General features: G+C 36.7%; 1 protein-coding gene across 3 annotated transcripts in view; it reads left to right on the top strand.

Annotated features, from left to right (window-relative positions):
- Window positions 1–20,344, top strand: part of LOC136029520 (BAR/IMD domain-containing adapter protein 2-like) — a 178,836-nt gene that overhangs the window by 78,371 nt on the left and 80,121 nt on the right. For all 3 annotated transcript variants that reach the window (XM_065707976.1, XM_065707986.1, XM_065707995.1), the window contains exons 6-7: window positions 1,225–1,362; window positions 13,658–13,723. In XM_065707976.1, the coding sequence (XP_065564048.1) occupies window positions 1,225–1,362; window positions 13,658–13,723 (204 nt within the window). The remainder of the gene's footprint in view (window positions 1–1,224; window positions 1,363–13,657; window positions 13,724–20,344) is intronic.

The raw sequence follows: 20,344 nt of genomic DNA, 5'->3' as shown, positions 1-20,344 counted from the left end.
TTAAAACAGTAAAAAAATTTAGCGTAAAGACCGAGGTGTTGATGAGGAAGCAGCCCTCATCAACTCATAAACTTATATATTTAAAATCAGTATTAAAATGCCATTCTTTTGATGTAGCTATTGGTATCAAAATTCCATTTTTTAGTGTTTTGGTTACTATTGAGCCGGGTTGCTCCTTACTACAGTTCGTTACCACGAACTGTTTGATTATGATAATGAAAGATGTCCTTTCGGCTTAGCAATGACGGTGACAATATTAAACTTAATTTCTAACGACTAGTAACTAACTTGAGGTTTTGATTACCATGTCAATTCTTTCGTATTAATTTTTAAGACATTAGAATACATTTAGCTCAATTTTCTTAGTTTACTTATGCGAGCTTTTATGTTTATTTCACTTCTATTATTATTTGTTTAAAATTTGATAACCTTCAATTTCTCGTTTTCTACCTAAAGAAACATACTATTCAAAAGAGTTTTTATACACATATAAGTTTTATTGAAAGGAGTTAATTTACATTTGTCTTTTTATGTGTCAATGAAACCTCACTTATATGCCTCGAGGTTACCCACAAATAAAAGTTATGTGACATCTTAATGTGACTTTATTGCAGGGCAGAAACGGAAATGTTTACTAAGGATTTTCTTTTTCATATAAAGTAATATTGCTATGCTTTTTGCTATATATATTTGAAGTGGTCATTGGTGGTTTATTTATAGTCTAATTCTTATTCATAAATTTAAAAGTTGATCGAAGTAAACTGGTTCAAGGATGGGGCTTTTTTGAAAATGGTAATTTTTATTAAGTAGGCATATAGTTATTTATAATAAACTTGTGGTGTTTCTTCTTGCTATAGGAATGATGCTTGGATGGGTTTCAATCCTTTTCTTTATTAAAAAAAAGATACCAAATTAAAGAAGACATTGGGCCCAGCAAGGCCGCGCTGACATGGTTGTCATTTCACTTACGTTGGAAAATTTGAACCTCGCTTGTGGTGTCCTTGCTTCACTCATGATGTTATTGGCGTTCATCCTCAATTATGAAACCAACACTATAGAATAAATTCTGATCAGTGAAAGGTCTATAGTTCTGACTCCGTTTCAGTTTTCTGTTTCCTAGATTGTGTTCTATCAGCTATAATTTAGGGATCTGAATAGCTTATTTGTTGTCCTATTTGATTTTTTGATCATTTGATTTTCTTTAACTTTTTTTTCTTCCGTAAGGTCGAACAGAAAAAATTTGTTCAGTCATACCGTCAGTACCATGAATCATATCAGCGTGCAGCAACAGTGGTGAAAAAATTCAGCAAGAAACATTCAAAGGCAAGCAGAAACCGCACCAACATTGACAAGGAAATAAAGGTAAGTTTTTAAATTTACCGATTTAGTACAACCAAGCGGCCTCAACTCATCACTATTTACAAAATTCTCAGGAAATTATTGGTCTTGTAATTTAGCCATTGATATAACGTAGCATTTTTTTTTTTAGTTCATAAGTCAAACTGCGGTTAAAAACATATCTTTACAACTGATCTTGCAGCCATAGCAGCCAATCTTTCGGTTGGGTACATGCACGCTAGGTTGTACTTCCCAAGCATGCCCCTTTTTTGCACAACAAATCTTCCCCTGGTACCCAATACAAGGAAAGGGCCTTTAAGCTTCTGGAAAAATAAAGTAAAAACTAAGTACATTGCACGGAATTTGAATTAATAGAGTTTTGTGTTTACCCTAACTAATAGCGGTGTCACTGGAATGAATTTTTAAACCGAAACATAGATAAGGATGTAGTAAAACTCTTTTGACACCTTTGAGATTTGGTCAAGACGTGTTCCAGTTTAGATATAAAAGGTTTTTACTTTCAGGAAAAGGAACTTCATTTAGCGTAGAAGATGTTTTGTGTCCGCGGATTCTCAATTGCCATAGTCCCAAATCAGAGGCGCAATTTCCCCTCTTTTGCCTTTTAAGTTATCATTTGATTCAACTCTTTGAAGATGAAATGCATGTAAAGCTTTTGGCCAGATATAAACTAATACAAAACGGTTCTGATTCAACAGACAGATGAAGTAGAGAAAGGGCATTTGCTATAATTTTGCCATCAACTAATGTCCTAAGTGCGGCTTTTGGGTGGCCAGGCACGGTCTGACTTATGCAGCGGGAGGTGGTGGCAGATTCTCTTAATTCTTGTAATCAGAACTTTACCAAAACTGGCCGGCAAATTTTAACAATGCTTGACGTAGAGTCAGAGAGTATCTCCAAGCAAAGCCTTTTCAGGAATAAGACTTAATCACATCTTTGTAGTGGGAATGAGTTCGATATAGTAATGCATTTTCTGAGTCCTGTTTTGATCCAACTTCTTTAAAGGAGAGAGAGAGAGAGAGAGAGAGAGAGAGACAGAGAGAGAGAGAGAGAGAGAGAGAGAGAGAGAGAGAGAGAGAGAGAGAGAGAGAGAGAAAGAGAGAGAGAGAGAGGGCCGGCAAATTTTAACAATGCTTGACGTAGAGTCAGAGAGTATCTCCAAGCAAAGCCTTTTCAGGAATAAGACTTAATCACATCTTTGTAGTGGGAATGAGTTCGATATAGTAATGCATTTTCTGAGTCCTGTTTTGATCCGACTTCTTTAAAGGAGAGAGAGAGAGAGAGAGAGAGAGAGAGAGAGAGAGAGAGAGAGAGAGAGAGAGAGAGAGAGAAAGAGAGAGAGAGAGAGATCGGTATGTTTAAAAACTATCGTAGCATAGCTAAGTTCAGTTTTCTCACAAAAATTATACATTTAAACAAAAATCACACACTACAACTCAGCATTAAAAATTGATGTGAAGAAAGGCACAAATGAGTTGGCGTAACGACTAGTTCGTACTTTAGGGGGTACAAGTTTATTTTGTAACCAAGTTCGGCTATTGGGAGGGGCTGGTTCGGGTACTATTGATCGGTGGCTCTTATTGGCTAGGACGGATTTTCCAAATTGCTGAATAAGGTGTTCAAGCCGGACCTTAAGTGGAGATAAATTTAATTAGCGAGGGCTTGATCATAGGGTATGTCACGGTTTCGGAGTATAATCCTTGTTGCTCTTTTCTGGACGCACTCTATGTTGCGTAATAGGTACGCTGTGTGGATAGCAGATGGACCTCACACCGGGCACGCGTACTCGAGCAACGGGCGAACATAACACATGTACGCATGGAGAAGACTTTCAGTATCACACCCAAAACGCCTCATTTTGGTAAGTATCTGAAGGCTTGCATTAGCTTTATGGACGGTTAAATTAATAAGGGCACTGAAACTACAGTCACTAGTGAAAGTTACTCCCAAGATTTTTATTTCGTTCACAATCGGGAAAGGGACTAGAGGCATATCTATATTCCGCTTCAGAGGGTTGAAACGAATTATCTTCGACTTGGCTACGTTAATGGTAAGATCATGACTTGAGCATTTGGTCTTTAGCTAATCAAATAACTGGTCTGACAACCGCTTTGTTATGATTGTGTTTTCGACCAGGTAAGCGAGCACTATGGAAAGATTATCTAAAAACTTGTAACGGTCGTCGTGATGATTAAGCAGGGAATTAATTACAGCCAGGAAAATTATTCCAGCTAATTTCGTGCCTTGTGGGGCCCCGCAAGAAGTATCTGACCATGATGAATCCGAATCGTTTTCGTGGAGTGCAAAGACTTTTTGTTTTCAGCCAGTTAAGAAATCAAGTACAAGGCCAAGGGTGCGTCGTTTGGCCCCCATTTCCTGGAGATTCATGCCTGCAGTCAGGTGGTGGATTAGGTCAAAGGCCTTTCGGAAATCCACTACGCAAATGTCAACAAAACAACTACCTTTTTCAAGCCATTGGAGGACACAGTCAAACATCCGTACTAGGTTGATTGTAGTACTACACTTGGGGAGTCCACCGTACTGGAATTTATCAATACGCCCATGAATTTGTTTCAGAAGGAACTTGGGTATAAAGGCCTCAGTTACTTTTTCCAAACAAGGTGTAAGTGAGATCAGGCGGAAATCGTCGCATGCACTAGGGGCGCGCTTTTTTGGAATAATTCTAATATAGGCCCTTTTCCACTGTGACGGGAAATAGCCAGAAGCAAAACACTCGTTAATGATACTGGACAGTGGTAATGCTATGAATGCTGAATATTCACGTAGCAGTTTGGCAGGTAATTCACCAGGGTATGAAGATGTATTCGGTTTGATCTTCCGTAATTCCGTGTAAACGTTAATTCACTGACTATTGTGTTGTCCTCAGGCTCACATTTTTCAAGTATGGTGGAATTTTCATGAGCCGTAATAGTTGGATAGGTAGTGCAGATCTTGGTGAAGAATTCACTCACCTCTTCTGCACTGATTAAGGACCCACCATCATTGCTGATCTTTACACTGCTGTCAAAAGCTTGGCCGACCACTTTTTTCACAGCGTTGTGCCACTTTTTGGGGTCTGAAGAAAGTAATTGGGAGGGCATGGTTTCACGACCATAGTGAGCTTTGGCTTTCTTTACCAAACAGACTATTTGATTTCGAGGCGAGACCTCTCTTTTATTAGTGATTTAATAGCTGGAGATATCCATGGTTTGTCGTATTCACTAACAACAAATGATTTTGTTGTAAAGATCTTTAAGTATTGACTGTATAACGTGGCATTGAAATCGGATACCTTGGTTTCCAAGAGCACGGTATTGTACACTTCGGGGAAGTCATATGTGCCAATCCATCGACCGTATTCACAGATGGCCGATTGGTAAAGACTCTCTTGCTTTCCAAAGAATTGTGTTGTGGTCTGTCATGCCAACGGGACCAAGAGAAAAGGGAGGGGAGTCAAAATCATCACAATTTGTGAGTATAAGGTCCAATATGCCCCCCAAAGAGTGGGTGGGTATGTGTACTACTTGTTTTAAAGACAAATAAGATGATAACCAACTCTTCTTGGTTTGGTTAAAGTCTCCTCGTATAACAAAACGATAAAACGACTGCTAAATTTTTGTCATTAGCCCGTCTTCCCAAAAGAGACGATAGATCCAAACTAAACTCGGTGGGAATTAAGAGCTAGGCTCGATATTGTGCCTCTTTAGGGTTTCCTCCTTTTCCAGCCCTATTTGGGGTATTTAATTTCCAAACACTTTTATCATCAGCCTAATTACTGATTTGTACCAGCAGCTTTAGCTATGGTTTCAGTTTTCCATAATTTTAGGGGCACCAATCCGAGGAGGGGAGGGGCAATTGTCTTACCAGATATGATATACAATATTTGCTGGTAGAAGCAAATTTCTTGTCAGCTTTATTTCATCTTTCATTCTTTAATTAAGATGCACATTCAAATCAGAAGCCAAATGACCAGTAATACCAAATAATAGAAGAAAAATTCTAGCAAAGGAGCATGTTTAAGGCAGAGGAAAAGACGAGAAAATCGTAAAAAAATTAGAATTTTTTGTTTTGCCAAACTAGGCGTCTTTTGTATAGATGGAAACTAAAGAATTGGAAACATGCAAAAGCAAGAAAAAGTAGATGAAAAGTATGACACAAGAAGAGAAGCTTAAAACCAAAAACTTTAAGTTAATAAAAAAAAATAGTAAACACCTAACAAACCTGAATTAGGTGGGACTAATTACTGAATATTTTATCCCAATCTTTTCAAAGCCTCCCTCTTTACACCCTCCTAGGAAGTTCCCATTTCCCTCAAATCTTTTCTTGTGACATCCTCCCACCCAAACTGAGGACGACCTGCTTTTCGCTTAGCCCTAGATGGTTTAAGGAAAAGGACAATCTTTGGCAAGTTTTAATCCTTCATTCACAGACCGTGCCCTAGCCATCTCAACTTTTCTCTTATTATCAAATAGTTCGTGGTAACGAACTATAGTAAGGAGAGACCCGGTTCAATAGTAATAAGAAATCTAAAAAAAAACGGAATTTGATACCAATAGATACATCAAAAGAGTAGGATTTGTACGACGATTTGAAATAAAAAGGTTTCATCAACTTTAGTCCTACTCATCAAAAGTTACGAGCCTATGAAAATGTCTCTTTTTTTAAAAGGAGGAAATAACCCCCTAAAGTCATAGAATCTTAATGAAAATCACACCAACAGATTTGGCCAATTCGAGAACCCTGTTGTAGAAGTTTTGTATTTTTTTGCCAGAAGGAAGATCCCGGATGCGTGTTTATTTGTTTGTGTTTTTTTTGTGTGTTTTCCCCAGGGATGGTCGCCCCAGTGGTCCTAGAATTTCGCGAGAGGGCTCATTGGAATGGAAATTAGAAGTTCTAGTGCCCTTTTTAAGTGACCAAAAAAATTAAAGGTCAACTAGGCCCCCTCCCACGCACATATTTTTTCAAAGTTACCGGATCAAAATTTTGATATATCGATTTTGTTCAGTATAGTCGAAATATTTAATAACTTTGTCCATGAGGACGACTTAATCCCCCACAGTCCCCGGAGAAAGGGCTGCAAGTTTTCAACTTTGCCCATTGTTTACATATAGTATTGATTATTGGTAAGTTTACAGATGTTTTCAGGGGATTTTTTTATGATGGGGGGTCTGGGGGATCTGGTTAAGTGGGAGAATCTTTCCATGGAGGAATTTTCAAGGGGAAGATAATTTCCATGAAATGGGTGCTGGATTTCCCAGCACTATTTAAAAACAATCAGAAATTAAATTTAAACAAAAACAAGTTTTTTCAACTGAAGGTAAGGAGTAACATTAAAACTTAAATTGCACAGAAATTATTACGTATATGAGGGTGTTCGTCCCCTCGTCAATACCTCCCTCTTTATGCTAAAGTATTTTTAGTAGTTTCCAAAGAGCTAATTGTTCTATTTAAACCACCTTTGTCATTCAGGAGTCATTCTTAAGGAATTGGAACAGAATTTGAAATTTAGCGTAAAGAGTGAGGGATTGGTTGATAGGGCAAACCCCCTCAAATTACGAATATGAGGAAGTTCGCCCCCTCGTCAATACCTCGCTCTTACGCTAAAGTTCGAATTTTGTCAAATAATGGTCGATATAAGCAATAATTTGTTTGTGTTGTTTTCTGGCCAACTTTAGCATTTAACTTTATCTTAAGCAGCTTCATAACTATGATTTTTATGTCATAATAAACCAAAGATATTGTATTTCTTCGGCTTGTGATTGTCATTAAATAAAAAAAAAGTTTTTCTCCAACTGAAAGTAAGGAATAACATCAAAACTTAAAACGAGCATAAATTATTATGTATATCTTTTAAAGATCTTTTCTTTCATTTATTTCAGTCATTTGAGAATTCATCAACTTGTGACTTTCATTTTCATAATAATAGTTTTGACCACTTTAGCCGTTCTGCTACAAAACCAGTTCCGCAAATATCGCTAATTTAAGTTACGTGGGAGAATCTTTCCATGGAGAAATTTCTCGTGGGGGAAGGGAATTTTCCATAGGGGGGGGGGAGATGGATTTCCCGACGATATTTAGAAAATGATCAGCAATGAAAGAAAAAAAGTTTTTTCAACTGAAAATAAGAAGCAACATTAAAACTTAAACGAACAGAAAATATTACGTATATAGGGGGAGTTGCCTCTCTTCAATAGCTCGCTCTTACGCTAAAGTTTCTTTTTCAACTTTTAAAAGAGGTTATTATTCTAATTAAACAGCCTTTGTGATTCAGGAGGCATTCTTAAACAATATAAGGTTATTATTGGTTAAAAAAAAAGTAAAATTAATATGCAAATTTCGTTTTAATTATTCATACACGGTGAGCCAAATTCAAAACCTGCATTAATTCAAAGACGTTCAGAAATTAAACTAAAAAAAAACAAGATTTTTTAACTGAAAGTAAGGAGCGACACTAAAACTTAAAACGAACAGAAATTATTCCTTGCATGAAAGATCCCCTCCTCAACGCCCCGCTCTTTAGGCTAAACTTTTTATGGTTTTATAAAGTAGAGGTGTTAAAAAGAGTCAGACTTTAGCGTAAAGAGCGGGGTGTTGAGGAGTGGACAGCCCCTTTCAGATGTGGAATAATTTCTGTTCGTTTCAAGTTTTAATGTTGCTGCTTACTTTCAGTTAAAAAAAATGTTTTTTTATTTAATTGGGAAAAAGGGGCGTTTTTGATTCTCAGCTCCAAAAAGGCTAAGGATGTTAAGGTAGAACCTTTAGAAAATATTGAGGGGACGTCAAATAAAATAAAAACACACTGTATACACGTGGGGTTGGACAAAGGACGCAACAGTAATAGTTATGAAATGGCTAAGGGTTTTAAGTTTAAACTTCAAAGGCATGTTGAGGGGGGGAACCAGCCCCATTCCACTCTTGCCCATTTGGGCGCCAAACTTAACACTGATAGAAACCTTAAACCGCCATTTTATTCAAAATTGTCACGAGATTTAATACCTTTGCCTCTTGGGATTCGATCCCTCCGCAGCCTTCGAGGCAAAGAATGTGAATTATACAATTTGTCCATTTCTTAAATGCAGGATCTATCGTAGACAGCGCAAAAGTATTGCCTAAGTAAAGAGCGATGTGGGTACAATGTATTTTTTTCAGACCAGGGAACTTCGTATAGAAGAAGTTGTCGTAGAAACTTCAAAGCCTAAATTTTACTTTAGAACTTAATGTTGTTTCAAAACTAAATCAAAAGGCACTGTGTGTATCCTGCTTACCAATAAGACATCTTAGCAATATCTTAAGAAAGACTGTGGTTATTAAGTTGAAACTTTCAGGGCTATTACGATTAAAACTTCTGCTCTTACAGTTTAACTAAATCTAAAGAATGTATGAGTATCGAGGTTGTCAAAGTGCATGTATAGAATTTCTTGGCAATGGTGCTAAGTTTTATTTTTCAGGTCATCTTGAGGAGGTATATAACTAAATTAAACAACACATTTTGTGTAAGGATTTAAGAATTGTTGAAAAAGTTTCTCCGACATACGAATAAAAAGCCACTATGGATTCTTATAAAAAAAAATAATCGAAAAGATAAATGTAGTTTAGATCATGGCCGGACAATGCATATAATCTGCTCCAACTGCCTTTTCTTTCTTTCTCAAATTCAAATCATAAAAGACGATGGTATTTACACAGAACCGTACCAAGAAAGTGGGGAAAGTGTTATCCGACATATGTTTTACTTCTGGCAATGGCTCACTGAAACTTTTGTATATCACCAGATAATATCCGTGTTAGATAACAAATCAAATCCGTGTTAGATAACAAACGAGATAGATTGTTGCCAATAGCCCTCGATACATTTTAAGAACGAGTTAATCCTCTCAAATTTCATAGATGCTATTCACTTAGACGGCAATTTCAAGGTAGTTATTAAAAAAAAAAAACTTTCATGTTTTTTTTTTACTTTGATTAGTGAAACATGTGTTTCACTTTGCTTAATATTCGTGATGCATGTTTGAATGTCGAGTATTTTCCAAAGAATTGGAAAAAAATGCACGTATTATTTATAGTAGGCTTAACTCCAAAGCGAAGGATATTTACAACGGTTTACCGTCTTCATTTTGACCCATCAGCTTGATCCCAGTCTTTAAAATGATATTCGAAAGAATTTTATATCTTGAAGGATTTAAGTAATAATAGCGGTTGTCAGATTTCTAAAGATCAGTTGGGATTTGTTAAAAGTAAGTCAACGATGGATGCTCTCAGCCAAGTCGTCACAATAGTGGAAGAAAAATACACGACTAAAAAGTTTACGCTCGTTCTACTCTTTGATATCGAAGTTGCTTTTGACAATGTATGACCCCCCAGAATTTTAAAAAGATACCAAATCTGGGTTGTCCGTTTCCTTAGTTATGTTGATTAAAAGTTTCAAACAGTTCGTGGTAAGGAACTGTGAGTAAGGGGTAATGCAGTTCGGTTGTAACCAAAACTCTAAGAAACAGTCTTGATAGCAAAAGATGCATAAAAAAAAAAAAAAATCGAATTTTGATGCTTATTCAAGATATGTCAAACTCATCAAATTTAATGGTACCCAGGTGCGTCTTGAGGTGGGAGGGCTGGGGAGGAGTGCACTGACCCCCACCAAACTTTTTTGGCATTCGGTAGAATTTTTACCTAAGATGAAAGGTTCACCAGAAATTTAGCAATATTCCTTATTTCTGCGGAAAATTTGGTATCAATCAGGTTGTAATTCGGTAACATTTACGAAGGATCCCCCCCCCCGATAAAATGAGGCTTGGGACGCTCCTGATGGTGCCCATGAAAAGTTACGAGCCTAAGAAAATTTGCCCAATTTTTGGAAAAGGGGAAAAACACCCCCAAAACATCAGTGATCTTAATGAATATCACTCTATCAGATTCAGCATACATGAAAACCGTAGTGTAGTGGTTTCAAGCTCCTATGTACAAAAATGGGCAATTTTGCAGTTTTGCCAGAAGAAATAACGAATGCGTGTTTACTTGTTTTTTTGTTGTTGCTGTTGTTTATTTTCTCCCCCAGGGGTGATAATATTAAACCAGTGATCCTAGAAGATCGGGAGAGGGCACATTTGATCGGAAATCAAAAGTTATAGTGCCCATCTTAAATGACCAAAAATATTTGGAGTGACCAATTTTATGAAAACATATACAGCATACCAGAGAACCCTACTGTTAAGGTTTTGGGCTTGTATTTACAAACAAATGGAATTTTGCATTTTTTGCCAGACAAAAAGGATACGGATGCGTGTTTTTTTCCCAGGGGTGATCATATCGAACCTGTCATCGTAAAAGATCGGGAGAGTGCTCATTTTATCGGAAATCGAAAGTTCTGGGGCCCTTTTTGAGTGACCAAAAATATTGAAGAGCAGATAGACCCGCTTCCACGCTCATTTTTTCTCCAAAATCACCCGGTCAAAATCTTGAGATAGCTAATTTGCTCAGTATAATCGAAAAACCTATAAAACTATTTCTTTGAGGACGATTTAACCCCCCTCCCCCACCCACAATCTCCTGGGGAAGGACTATAAGTTGCGAATTTTGCCCATTGTTTATAAATAGCATTGGTTATTGGGAAGAATACAGACGTTTTCAGGGGCAGTTTTTCTTGTGGGGGTGGGTAAGCGAACAGAAATTATTACATATATAAGTGGGGTCGCCCCCTCGTCAATACCTTGCTCTTTACGCTAAAGTTTTTTTAAGTACTTTTAAAAGACCTATTTATTCTAATTAAACGAACTTTGTGATTCGGGAGTCATTCTTAAAGAATTTGGACAAAATTCGAACTTTAGCCTAACTACTACTACTACTACCAACTCACCGCAGTGCCAATCTGCCTGAGGCCAACACAGCTACGCACGCTCCTTCTCCATCCCAATCTATTCAAAAAAAAATTTTTTAAACCCTCCCAGGAAGTTCCCATTTCCTTTAAATCTTTCTTTATGATGTCCTGTCCTCCATACGAGGACGACCTGCTTTCCGTTTAGCCCTACACGGTTGACCGAAAAGGACAATATTAGGTAATCTGTCAGCCTTCATCCGCATAGCGTACGCTAGCCATCTCAACCTTTCTTTCATTATAGCCCTGGAAAGTGGGATGGAACCACATTTTTCGTTAAGGCCTATTCTATTTAGCGCAAAGAGTGAGGTATTGACGAGGGCGACACCCTTCATATGCGTAACAATTTCTGTTTGTTTTAAGTTTTAATTTTCCTCCCTACTTTCAGTTGAAAAATACGTTTTTTCATTTATTATCTATCTGATTGATCGATTTCTTAAGGTAAAATTTTGGTAAATACAACATGTGTCTTTCCAAAATCATGCCCACACCGCAGTATACATCTCCCGTTTATATTTGGTCTATTTATGTGAAAGTTTGGCTTCGATCAGATTTGCTTAGATACTGTTGAGAATAAGCGTGTACTGGTGATAAATGTGTAATAATATCTAATGAAGATATGAAAAACCTGGATTATACTCCCAAATAATATTGCAACTACTATGAAAAATGGGTTGAAGATGATAAATTAAATTTTGACATAAATAAATGCGAAGCTATTCTCTTTACGAACAAGCTATCCCCTAAAGTAGTCTTAGGTTTTAAATAATAGAATACAAATAAGTAGTAAAGTAAGATACTTTGACTGAACTATGGATAGAAAATTACCTTGGAATCCCCGTGTTGAAAATGAAGTGAAAGCAGTCTGGCAACAAAACTTTTCAACAAAACTTTTATGTGAAGCCAAAGCGTTGGGGGTCTCGAAACATTTGCCGTGGGAAATTTGTACAAAACTGCAACTGAATCCACCATTTTGTCAATCCTGAGCAAAATAAGGTTATAAAATAAGTTCGTTTACGTTCCAACAAATTCCAATGGTTTTAGTTACTAAAGCCTTTCAATCTGCTAAAAATGAGACAATAACGGCTTTAGCAGGTTGCCTTCCTATTGATTTTAGAGCCAAAGAGATAGCTCTCATCAGACATCTAATGAAAGGAAAGCCTAATTACTGGCCACCCTTAATAAATTTAAATTATCGTAAATTAAATGAGTTGACATATCATATAGATTCTCAAATAAATAATATATTCGGTAATTTTTTTCTGCTCCAAATAATCTAAACAAAATCAGTAAAATTTTACACAAAAACATATATATGAAGAGGTATGAGTTATTCTCACAAGCTGTTAAGTCATGGACCTTAATTTTTTTAATGATCACACTGATCTTTTCAAATGATAAAAACCTTATTTATAAATCGTCCCTGGATCTTGTAAGTAAAACAAGTTGTTTTTTTTTGTTTTTTGTTTTTTTAGAACGATTTAGAGCCGTTATCATTCAAAAACAAAAGTATTGGGCTACAGATCAAATTACAAAAGTTTTTGCATCCTAATGTATTTAATATTAGGTTTCTGGTAAATTAAAGACGCTTGGCACGCAGTTTTAGCATATTTGAATGAAACGAAAAGATTCTATATTATAAGTTTCTATTAAAAGTAATTTTTTCTCCCCTTTTCTTTTCTTTCAGGCTTTTTTACGTACCTACAATTTAGTGGATTTTGCCTGTTTCGTTTTTTTTTTGTATTTCTTGGTGCTATGTGTCTTTTTTCAGATTTCTTGTTTTTTATGCTCTATTTTATAGGTTAGATTGTAAATTAAATTTTTAAATCAATTTATTTAATATCAATTATTAACAAAAATCTTTACTTAACCAAATCCCCTCCAAATTGTACGGCATGATATGAAGGATGACGGTACTCAAACAAATACAAAAAATAAAAATAATTTGCATTAACCTCAGAAGAGCCTTTCAACAGCCTTTCAAATTCACTTACAACACAAAGCATATCCCCATATAATGATTTCCACAACTTAGCACCTCTAAAATAGTAAAGACCCTTTGACATTACAAGATGAAGGAAAACACCTACAACAGAACATACAAACTGAGACATGTCTTTTACCTTTAGTAGAGCTTTTACTCTGCTTTATTTCTGCATAATGGTATTTTCTAAGAAAAGGTATTTTCTGCAAAAGAGAAAATACCTTCTAAAATGGTAATTCCTTTCCAAATCTCCACGCCCTAGTTTTTTTCATAGCCTATATCTTTCTTCAAACTAAAGACCAACAAGAAAAAAATCCTGAAAGACATGAATAATTCTCATTTTCTTTAGGACCCCTGAGGTAATACTTTTCATGAAGGAAAGATGAAAAGACTTGTTTCTCATTTTACTTTGATTTGACTTGTACAAACAAATGTGTATTTTATTTCAGGAGCTTCAAAGACTTGAGGAGGAGAAAGAAAGACTTGAGGGCTTTTGTGAACAAAGCAAGAAGACCGTAAGTACAGCAAGAAGTTTTACATTTTAAACAATTTCCAAGCAGAATTGAAAGGTTTTATAACACTAAACAAAATATTTTTGGAGACTAAAGAGGGATTTATATATATAGAATTTGGATGTTGGGTTTTATGTTTTTGGAAAGACTTTTTCCTTGAACAAAGTCTAGTCAAATGTCAGATACCTTTCATTCTCCAATACACCAGAAGAATTTTAACGGCACTTGTGACTTTATAAGGAGGATTTCCGTTCATTCAGATTAAGTTTCATCAATTTTCAAGCCTGTTCCTAAACTCATATAAATTAACCGAAAGGTTTGTTAAATGGTGTTCCCATGAGTGTGCGGGTAGTCAGAGATTTTAATAAACAAACAGATAAACGGAATTTTGATCACATAATCTTCAAAATTAATGTTTTGCTTTTGCTTTTTCTTTTCTTTATTAATATAAACGAACTAGCTGTTGGGGGGCGCTTCGCCCCCCCCCCCAAAGCCCCCCCGCGCGCGTAAGTCGTTACGCACCATATTAGTTACGCGCCATTGTAGTTGTGTCCCTGTGTACCACCTATGAATATAGATAGATTTATATATGTGTTTTGAACTACGTAAAACTTGCGAATATACAACATTCTTGGCTTTCCCATTGTCTGTGCATATACAAAGCCTTATGTACTAATGATGACGTCATATGCAAACGCTCTTTTTACAAACAAACAAACATGCATACACACAACTCGTTTTTATATAGATAGATAGATAGATAGATACAATACAAATTAACTGCGTAAAACTTGCGAATATACAACATTCTTCGCTGTCCAATTGTCGCTGCATATAAATAGATTGTCAGGTTTACCGACCCTCGAACATGCAACGTACAATTGTCCATGGGAAAAACAATCAGTATTAAGATCTATACCACATTTTTCTGATGATTGACCTTGAGCTTTGTTGATGGTGATTGCAAATGCTAATCGAATTGGGAATTGCAATCTTTTAAATTGAAAAGGCAGATCCGTTGGAATCATGGGAATGCGAGGAATAAGAACAGCCTCACCCTCGAAAGGCCCTGTCAAGATTGTGGCCTCTATTACGTTTTCCATTGTTTTTTTTACGGCAAGTCGCGTGACATTGCAAAGCTTTGGTGGGTTTGCTTAACAGTATTAACAAAGATATTTCTTAACAGTATTATTGGTGCGCCTATTTTTAGTTGTAGCACGTGTGGTGGAAACCCTGAAAGATCCACGGAATTTAAAAATTCAGATGGATAATTAACCGCCTCATTTGGTTCCAAAACTGTGTCGACTGACTTGTAAAGGACTGCCTGGTCTCGAATCTTGGTCAAAACAATATTGTTGATTTCGTGGACGTCTATATTTTTGGGTGCAAGAATCGCTCTTTCACTTAGCCATTTATTATTTTTATAATTGTTTAGAATATTCGGAAATACTTTTTCAATCAATTCATTTTTGAACGTCACTAAATTACAGAATTCAGCAGGTAGTTGTATACGTCCTGAAATTGAGTCTACTGGGAGCTTTCCGTTTCCAATTGCCAGCAATTGAAGTCATCATTTTGCAATCGGACACGCATATTTGTAGTTAATTTTAATGTTTTTACGTGTGCCCATAAATTAGAATTTTCCAGGCAAGCATTCATTTCGTCTGCAGGGGTTGATCTAGGTATTATAGGTAATGTTTGCCTGAAATCTCCCGCAAGCAATATTAATGTGCTGCCAAAGGGTTTCGAATTCCCTCGCAAATCTTTCAAACATTGATCCAGAGCCTCAAGCGATTTTTTGTGTGCCATTGTGCACTCGTCCCAAATAATAAGTTTGCATTGCTGCAATACTTTACCCATCTCAGATGATTTGGAAATATTGCACGTGGGAGTTTCTGTAGAATGCAAATTCAGAGGCAATTTCAAAGCGGAATGAGCAGTTCTTCCACCAGGCAGCAACGTTGCGGCTATTCCGGACGACGCAATTGCCAATGCTATATCATTTTTTGATCGAATTGATACCAGAATCAGTCTTACCACAAACGTTTTACCAGTACCTCCTGGCACATCCAAAAAGAAAATTTCTCCAACGTTGTTATCGACACAATGCATTATCGTATCATAAATGTCTTTTTGTTCCGACGTTAACTTGGAAATGTTATTTTGTACATAAGACAATAGATCACTCGTACTGTAACTTTGTTCACGATCCAATTCTACACATGTCGAAACAGCAGCGGTACGATTAGGTGAAGGCATTCCCAAATCCTGAAGAGGTTTGTTTGCCATACATACGCACAAATCTTCTATAATAACTAAAGTGTAGTTATAAATTTCTGATGTAAAACCAAAAGCCATATCTGACGTCTCTAACCGTTTTCGATGGAGTATATCTTCGGACATTTTTGATTTATATTTTTCCCATAACTCTGTAGGAGCTGATGGAGAGCAAGTTGTTAGTATGATGCCAAACAATGCACGAATTTGACTTGGGGTTTACGTTTCGCACGCGTCATTTATGCAGTTATCCCAGTGTTGGTCATTCTCCAATAAATTCAGAGCTTGGCATGCACTACGGTAAGTGTCATGTATAGTACCGTTTACAGTTCTCAAATACTCAAAGGACGTTGGACCGGGTACATTCACCAAAAGCAGGCGTAAAAAGAAGCATTCATGTTTATTGGGGTGAATGGTGTAGAGTCTTCCTATCGTGGTATATATGAAGATGGTAGGTTGGCCGTCGACTGACTTACCGTGTTTTCGACGTTCAAATACTTTATTTTTAGTATTCCACGTGTAATACGAAGGCACTTCAGTATACAGCAGTTTTTTGCTAAAGAATCATTTTTGCATAGCGAAAAGAAAGCAGTTAACTTTGTATCCGGTGGATTCAGGGCTCTTTGTTACACGTTGGATTCCGAAAAATAAACACGTTGACCATTCTGTAAATGTACCGCTAAGTGAACAGCAGCTGGACTACGTTCATGTATCGGAAATGAAAGAATTTGCCAAACAGCTTCATTACTGCTTATGCACCTTCCAGCCTGATATTGTACGATTTCGTCGATATCTTTGATTTCGGACTGCAAGCCAAAAACTGCCATGTCACTGCCTTTGTTGACTTATTTACATATGTATTTAATTGCCTTTACGGAGTTACAGTATTCAACGTTTATGTGTGCATTAAATTTTTTTGATAATAATGGGGAATATGGAACAACCCACTGGTTATCTACTTCGATGGTGGTACCGTTACGCTTTTTTATTATTGCTGTTTTACCGCCATCTTCAGTAGATCTTCTTCTATATTGTGGGTAACCATCATTGCCAGTGATTGTGTTGGATACTAAAAGTCTAGGATATTGCTTCGTGCACCTTCCTTTGGCCAAGCATGGTGAATTTTTGTTCAGTGCACGGCAAGGTCCATGTATCATATTTTTACAACAATATCATATAACCCCTTATCGACATTTTCATCAGGTATTTCAGCGGAAATCACATCATCAATTTCGTTAGAAGTAATTTTATTATGTAGCCTGATTAGTATATGTGCGTGTGGCAAACCCCGTTTTTGCCATTCCACTGAGTACATCCAGCATCGCACTGACCCAAACACTTCAAGTTTTACTATGTAGTTTATCAGTGATCTCAACTTTTGCCGGAAGACACGGGCCGTAATGTCATGTCTATGAACCGCATATTGTCCTTGAAGTAAAAGCTGCTGTATCTCGTCCTAAGATTGATTACATGTAAATGTAATAAATAAATCTGGACGACCATAGAGACGAACATACGCAATAGCATCTTGAGCATATTCATGCATATGACGGGGACTGCCAGCATATGACGAAGGCAAAATCGTCAATCTTCCAACGTTTGTGGTATTACCGTCATTTACAACTGCATCTCGCAAATGAATGTATTGTTCAGAGCGGAGCTTGGTCTGATTCAGACGGATATATAGCAAACGTTCTGATTCAATTTTTGCATACATATCAACGACGCATTGGTGAAACAATTGACGGCATTTTAAAATATAATTGTGTTCATCCTGCCGAATCATTAGTCTATAGGAATAATAATGCATTGCACTGCATTTCTTATTCATTTCTTTGTTAGTGGCTGGATTAATCAATTTAATATTAAAGTGATAGCTGTCGGCTCCATCCCAAAAAATGATAGGATATTGTAGGGCATCGTAGCACCGATGAGTTTCAGCAATTCTTACCAACTGAGCGTTTCGCTTATGAAGAATAATATCTCGAGGTAAAAACTGATCACCGACCATAACGATTGCCACTTCGTCGATAGTTCGAGCATTGTATCTACGCACATGTTGGCCAGGAGGCGTTTTGTCAGCGGAAATAGCAATTTTATGCGTATCAGTAGGCATCAAATCGATGGCTGTTTTGAAGAGACGCACTAAATTATTATTTTCGTGGAAAAGATGTTGCAATTGGGAAACGATTGTCCTTTCAACGTTGGTAGAAATTTCGCAACGTGTATTCAATTCAGAATTTCTATCACTGATGAAGTACAATTGTAAAAAATTATGATTCTCGCCTGAGAAAGGTAGAAGGGACCCTGCTCTATGATAAATTTGCCCTTTTACCTTGAAAGTAGGCATACATTGATCTTGATTTTCGATTTGGGCACCAAACGACGTCATTTGGAAACATGAGTTATATTTTCTGATGTTTGATAAAAAACACTTAAATTCTGACGTAGTTCCAGGAAGCAAAGTCTTCAATGGCTCTGGGGGTGCAGCCAGTAGAGGAAGTTTAACTTTCCCTGAGGCGTAACACATTCCCATTGTTTCACCATTAAATTTCAAGGCCTTGCAGTAGGGACAAATTTTAGACATAGTCCCGATTTGAACACATCTACTATAATCATCGACTGGGCTGTACCTGAATGCCATGCGATAATTTTCACGTTGCTCTTGTGATTCCTCGGCACGCTTTCTTTTGGCATTATCTCTTGAAGCCGCAAGCCTGTTTTCACGTTGCTCTTGGGATTCCTCGACACGCCTTCTTTTTTCACTTGCTCTTTTAGCAGCAAGTCTGGTTTCGCGTTGCTCTGGTAGTTCCTCGACACGCCTTCGTTGACGTAAATTGCACATTCCTAATCTAGCATTATCTCTTGAAGCCGCAAGCCTGTTTTCACGTTGCTCTTGTGATTCCTCGACACGCCTTCTTTTTTTACTTTCTCTTTCAGCAGAAAGTCTGGTTTCGCGTTGCTCTGGTAGTTCCTCGACACGCCTTCGTTGACGTAAATTGCACATTCCTAATTTGGCCCTTTCTCTTTGAACTCCAAGCCTGGTTTTGCTTTTTGGTAACATTCTATAACATTGACAGTTTGAGAAATATCCACGTGCCAAGCTTGCTAAACCTCAACAATTTGTAATAAACCTCATAATTTTAAGTATCTTTTTTAAGGTTTTCAAATTACATTAATCTATTTTCAAAATATTTCGAAATATTTATGCAATTCCCAGTTTTTACATTTAAACCCTCAACACAAAAATACATACAACTTATTTTTATATAGATAGAAGATATAATCCGGCGTAACAGACATAACACACAGACAACTTATTTATATGTATATAGACTATGTTAAGACAACTTACTATTCTATCACTTTTGAATGATAGCCAATAAGGTTTCCGATTTTCCCATCCCCTCTCTTCTACTCCCCCAACCCTGACGTCCAAGTATGACTAATGATTGCCTGAAAGCATTTTAAAATGTCCAAATTAAAATGTTTATTTTGACTTTAGGACGTCCAAGATCTGTTATCCAAATTATTGTATGTACCAATTCCCTTTTAAAACATTAGAACTGACAGTTTACTGTGTAAAGTCAAACTAAACAAGACTCATGGATCTCAAACCATTGTGATTTAAAAAAGAAAAAAAAAACTTTTATAACATTACTCTTGGATAAGAACATTTATACTTGAAGCATTGATATGAAAAAGTTAAACTTTAGCTAAGAAATAGGAGGAGGTTTTTCCTTTACACATTGGATTACATATGTTTTAATAAGTTTCGTTGCAAGATTTTTATTTTGCACATGTCTTGGCATACGTTGTAGCCATGTTAGGAGTTACCAGAGTGCTCGATTTAGTCAGTTACCTGAGAAAAAAAGGGCACTTTAGGAATCAAATCATTGCCAAGACTTTGAGTGCGTCTGTAAAAAAATGTAGTTTCTTGACAACATGCTAGTTTGCGGTTTTAGACGAGTGATGCCTCAGAAGTTATAATTAACGATGGTTTAAACCTCTTTGGCATGATGATATCAGTTCAAATCCAAAGGCAAGATGACGGTTGTCTAAGGCAGTATGTTAAAGGTTGAACAGTAGCAGTAATTGACAATAAGGTGCTTCAAAAATTAATGCTGAACTGGAGATTGATGGATTTACGGCTATAAAGGGAAAAAAATGCATCCACAAATGAGATATTTGGTTTATTTTATGATAGAATAACTGAAGTATTTGCAAAGCTGTTCTAATTAAAAAAAAACGTAACAGGAAATCCCGAAAGGGGTGACTTCCCGTCACCAAGTGTACAGCTCAAAACGCTTGCCGCACAACACTGCCACGCTTGGGTCAGTTTCTCCA

The sequence above is a fragment of the Artemia franciscana genome, chromosome 1 (genome assembly GCF_032884065.1).
Source record: "Artemia franciscana chromosome 1, ASM3288406v1, whole genome shotgun sequence".
NCBI classification, from domain to species: Eukaryota; Metazoa; Arthropoda; class Branchiopoda; order Anostraca; family Artemiidae; genus Artemia; species Artemia franciscana.
This window is presented reverse-complemented; position numbering and strand designations above follow the sequence as displayed.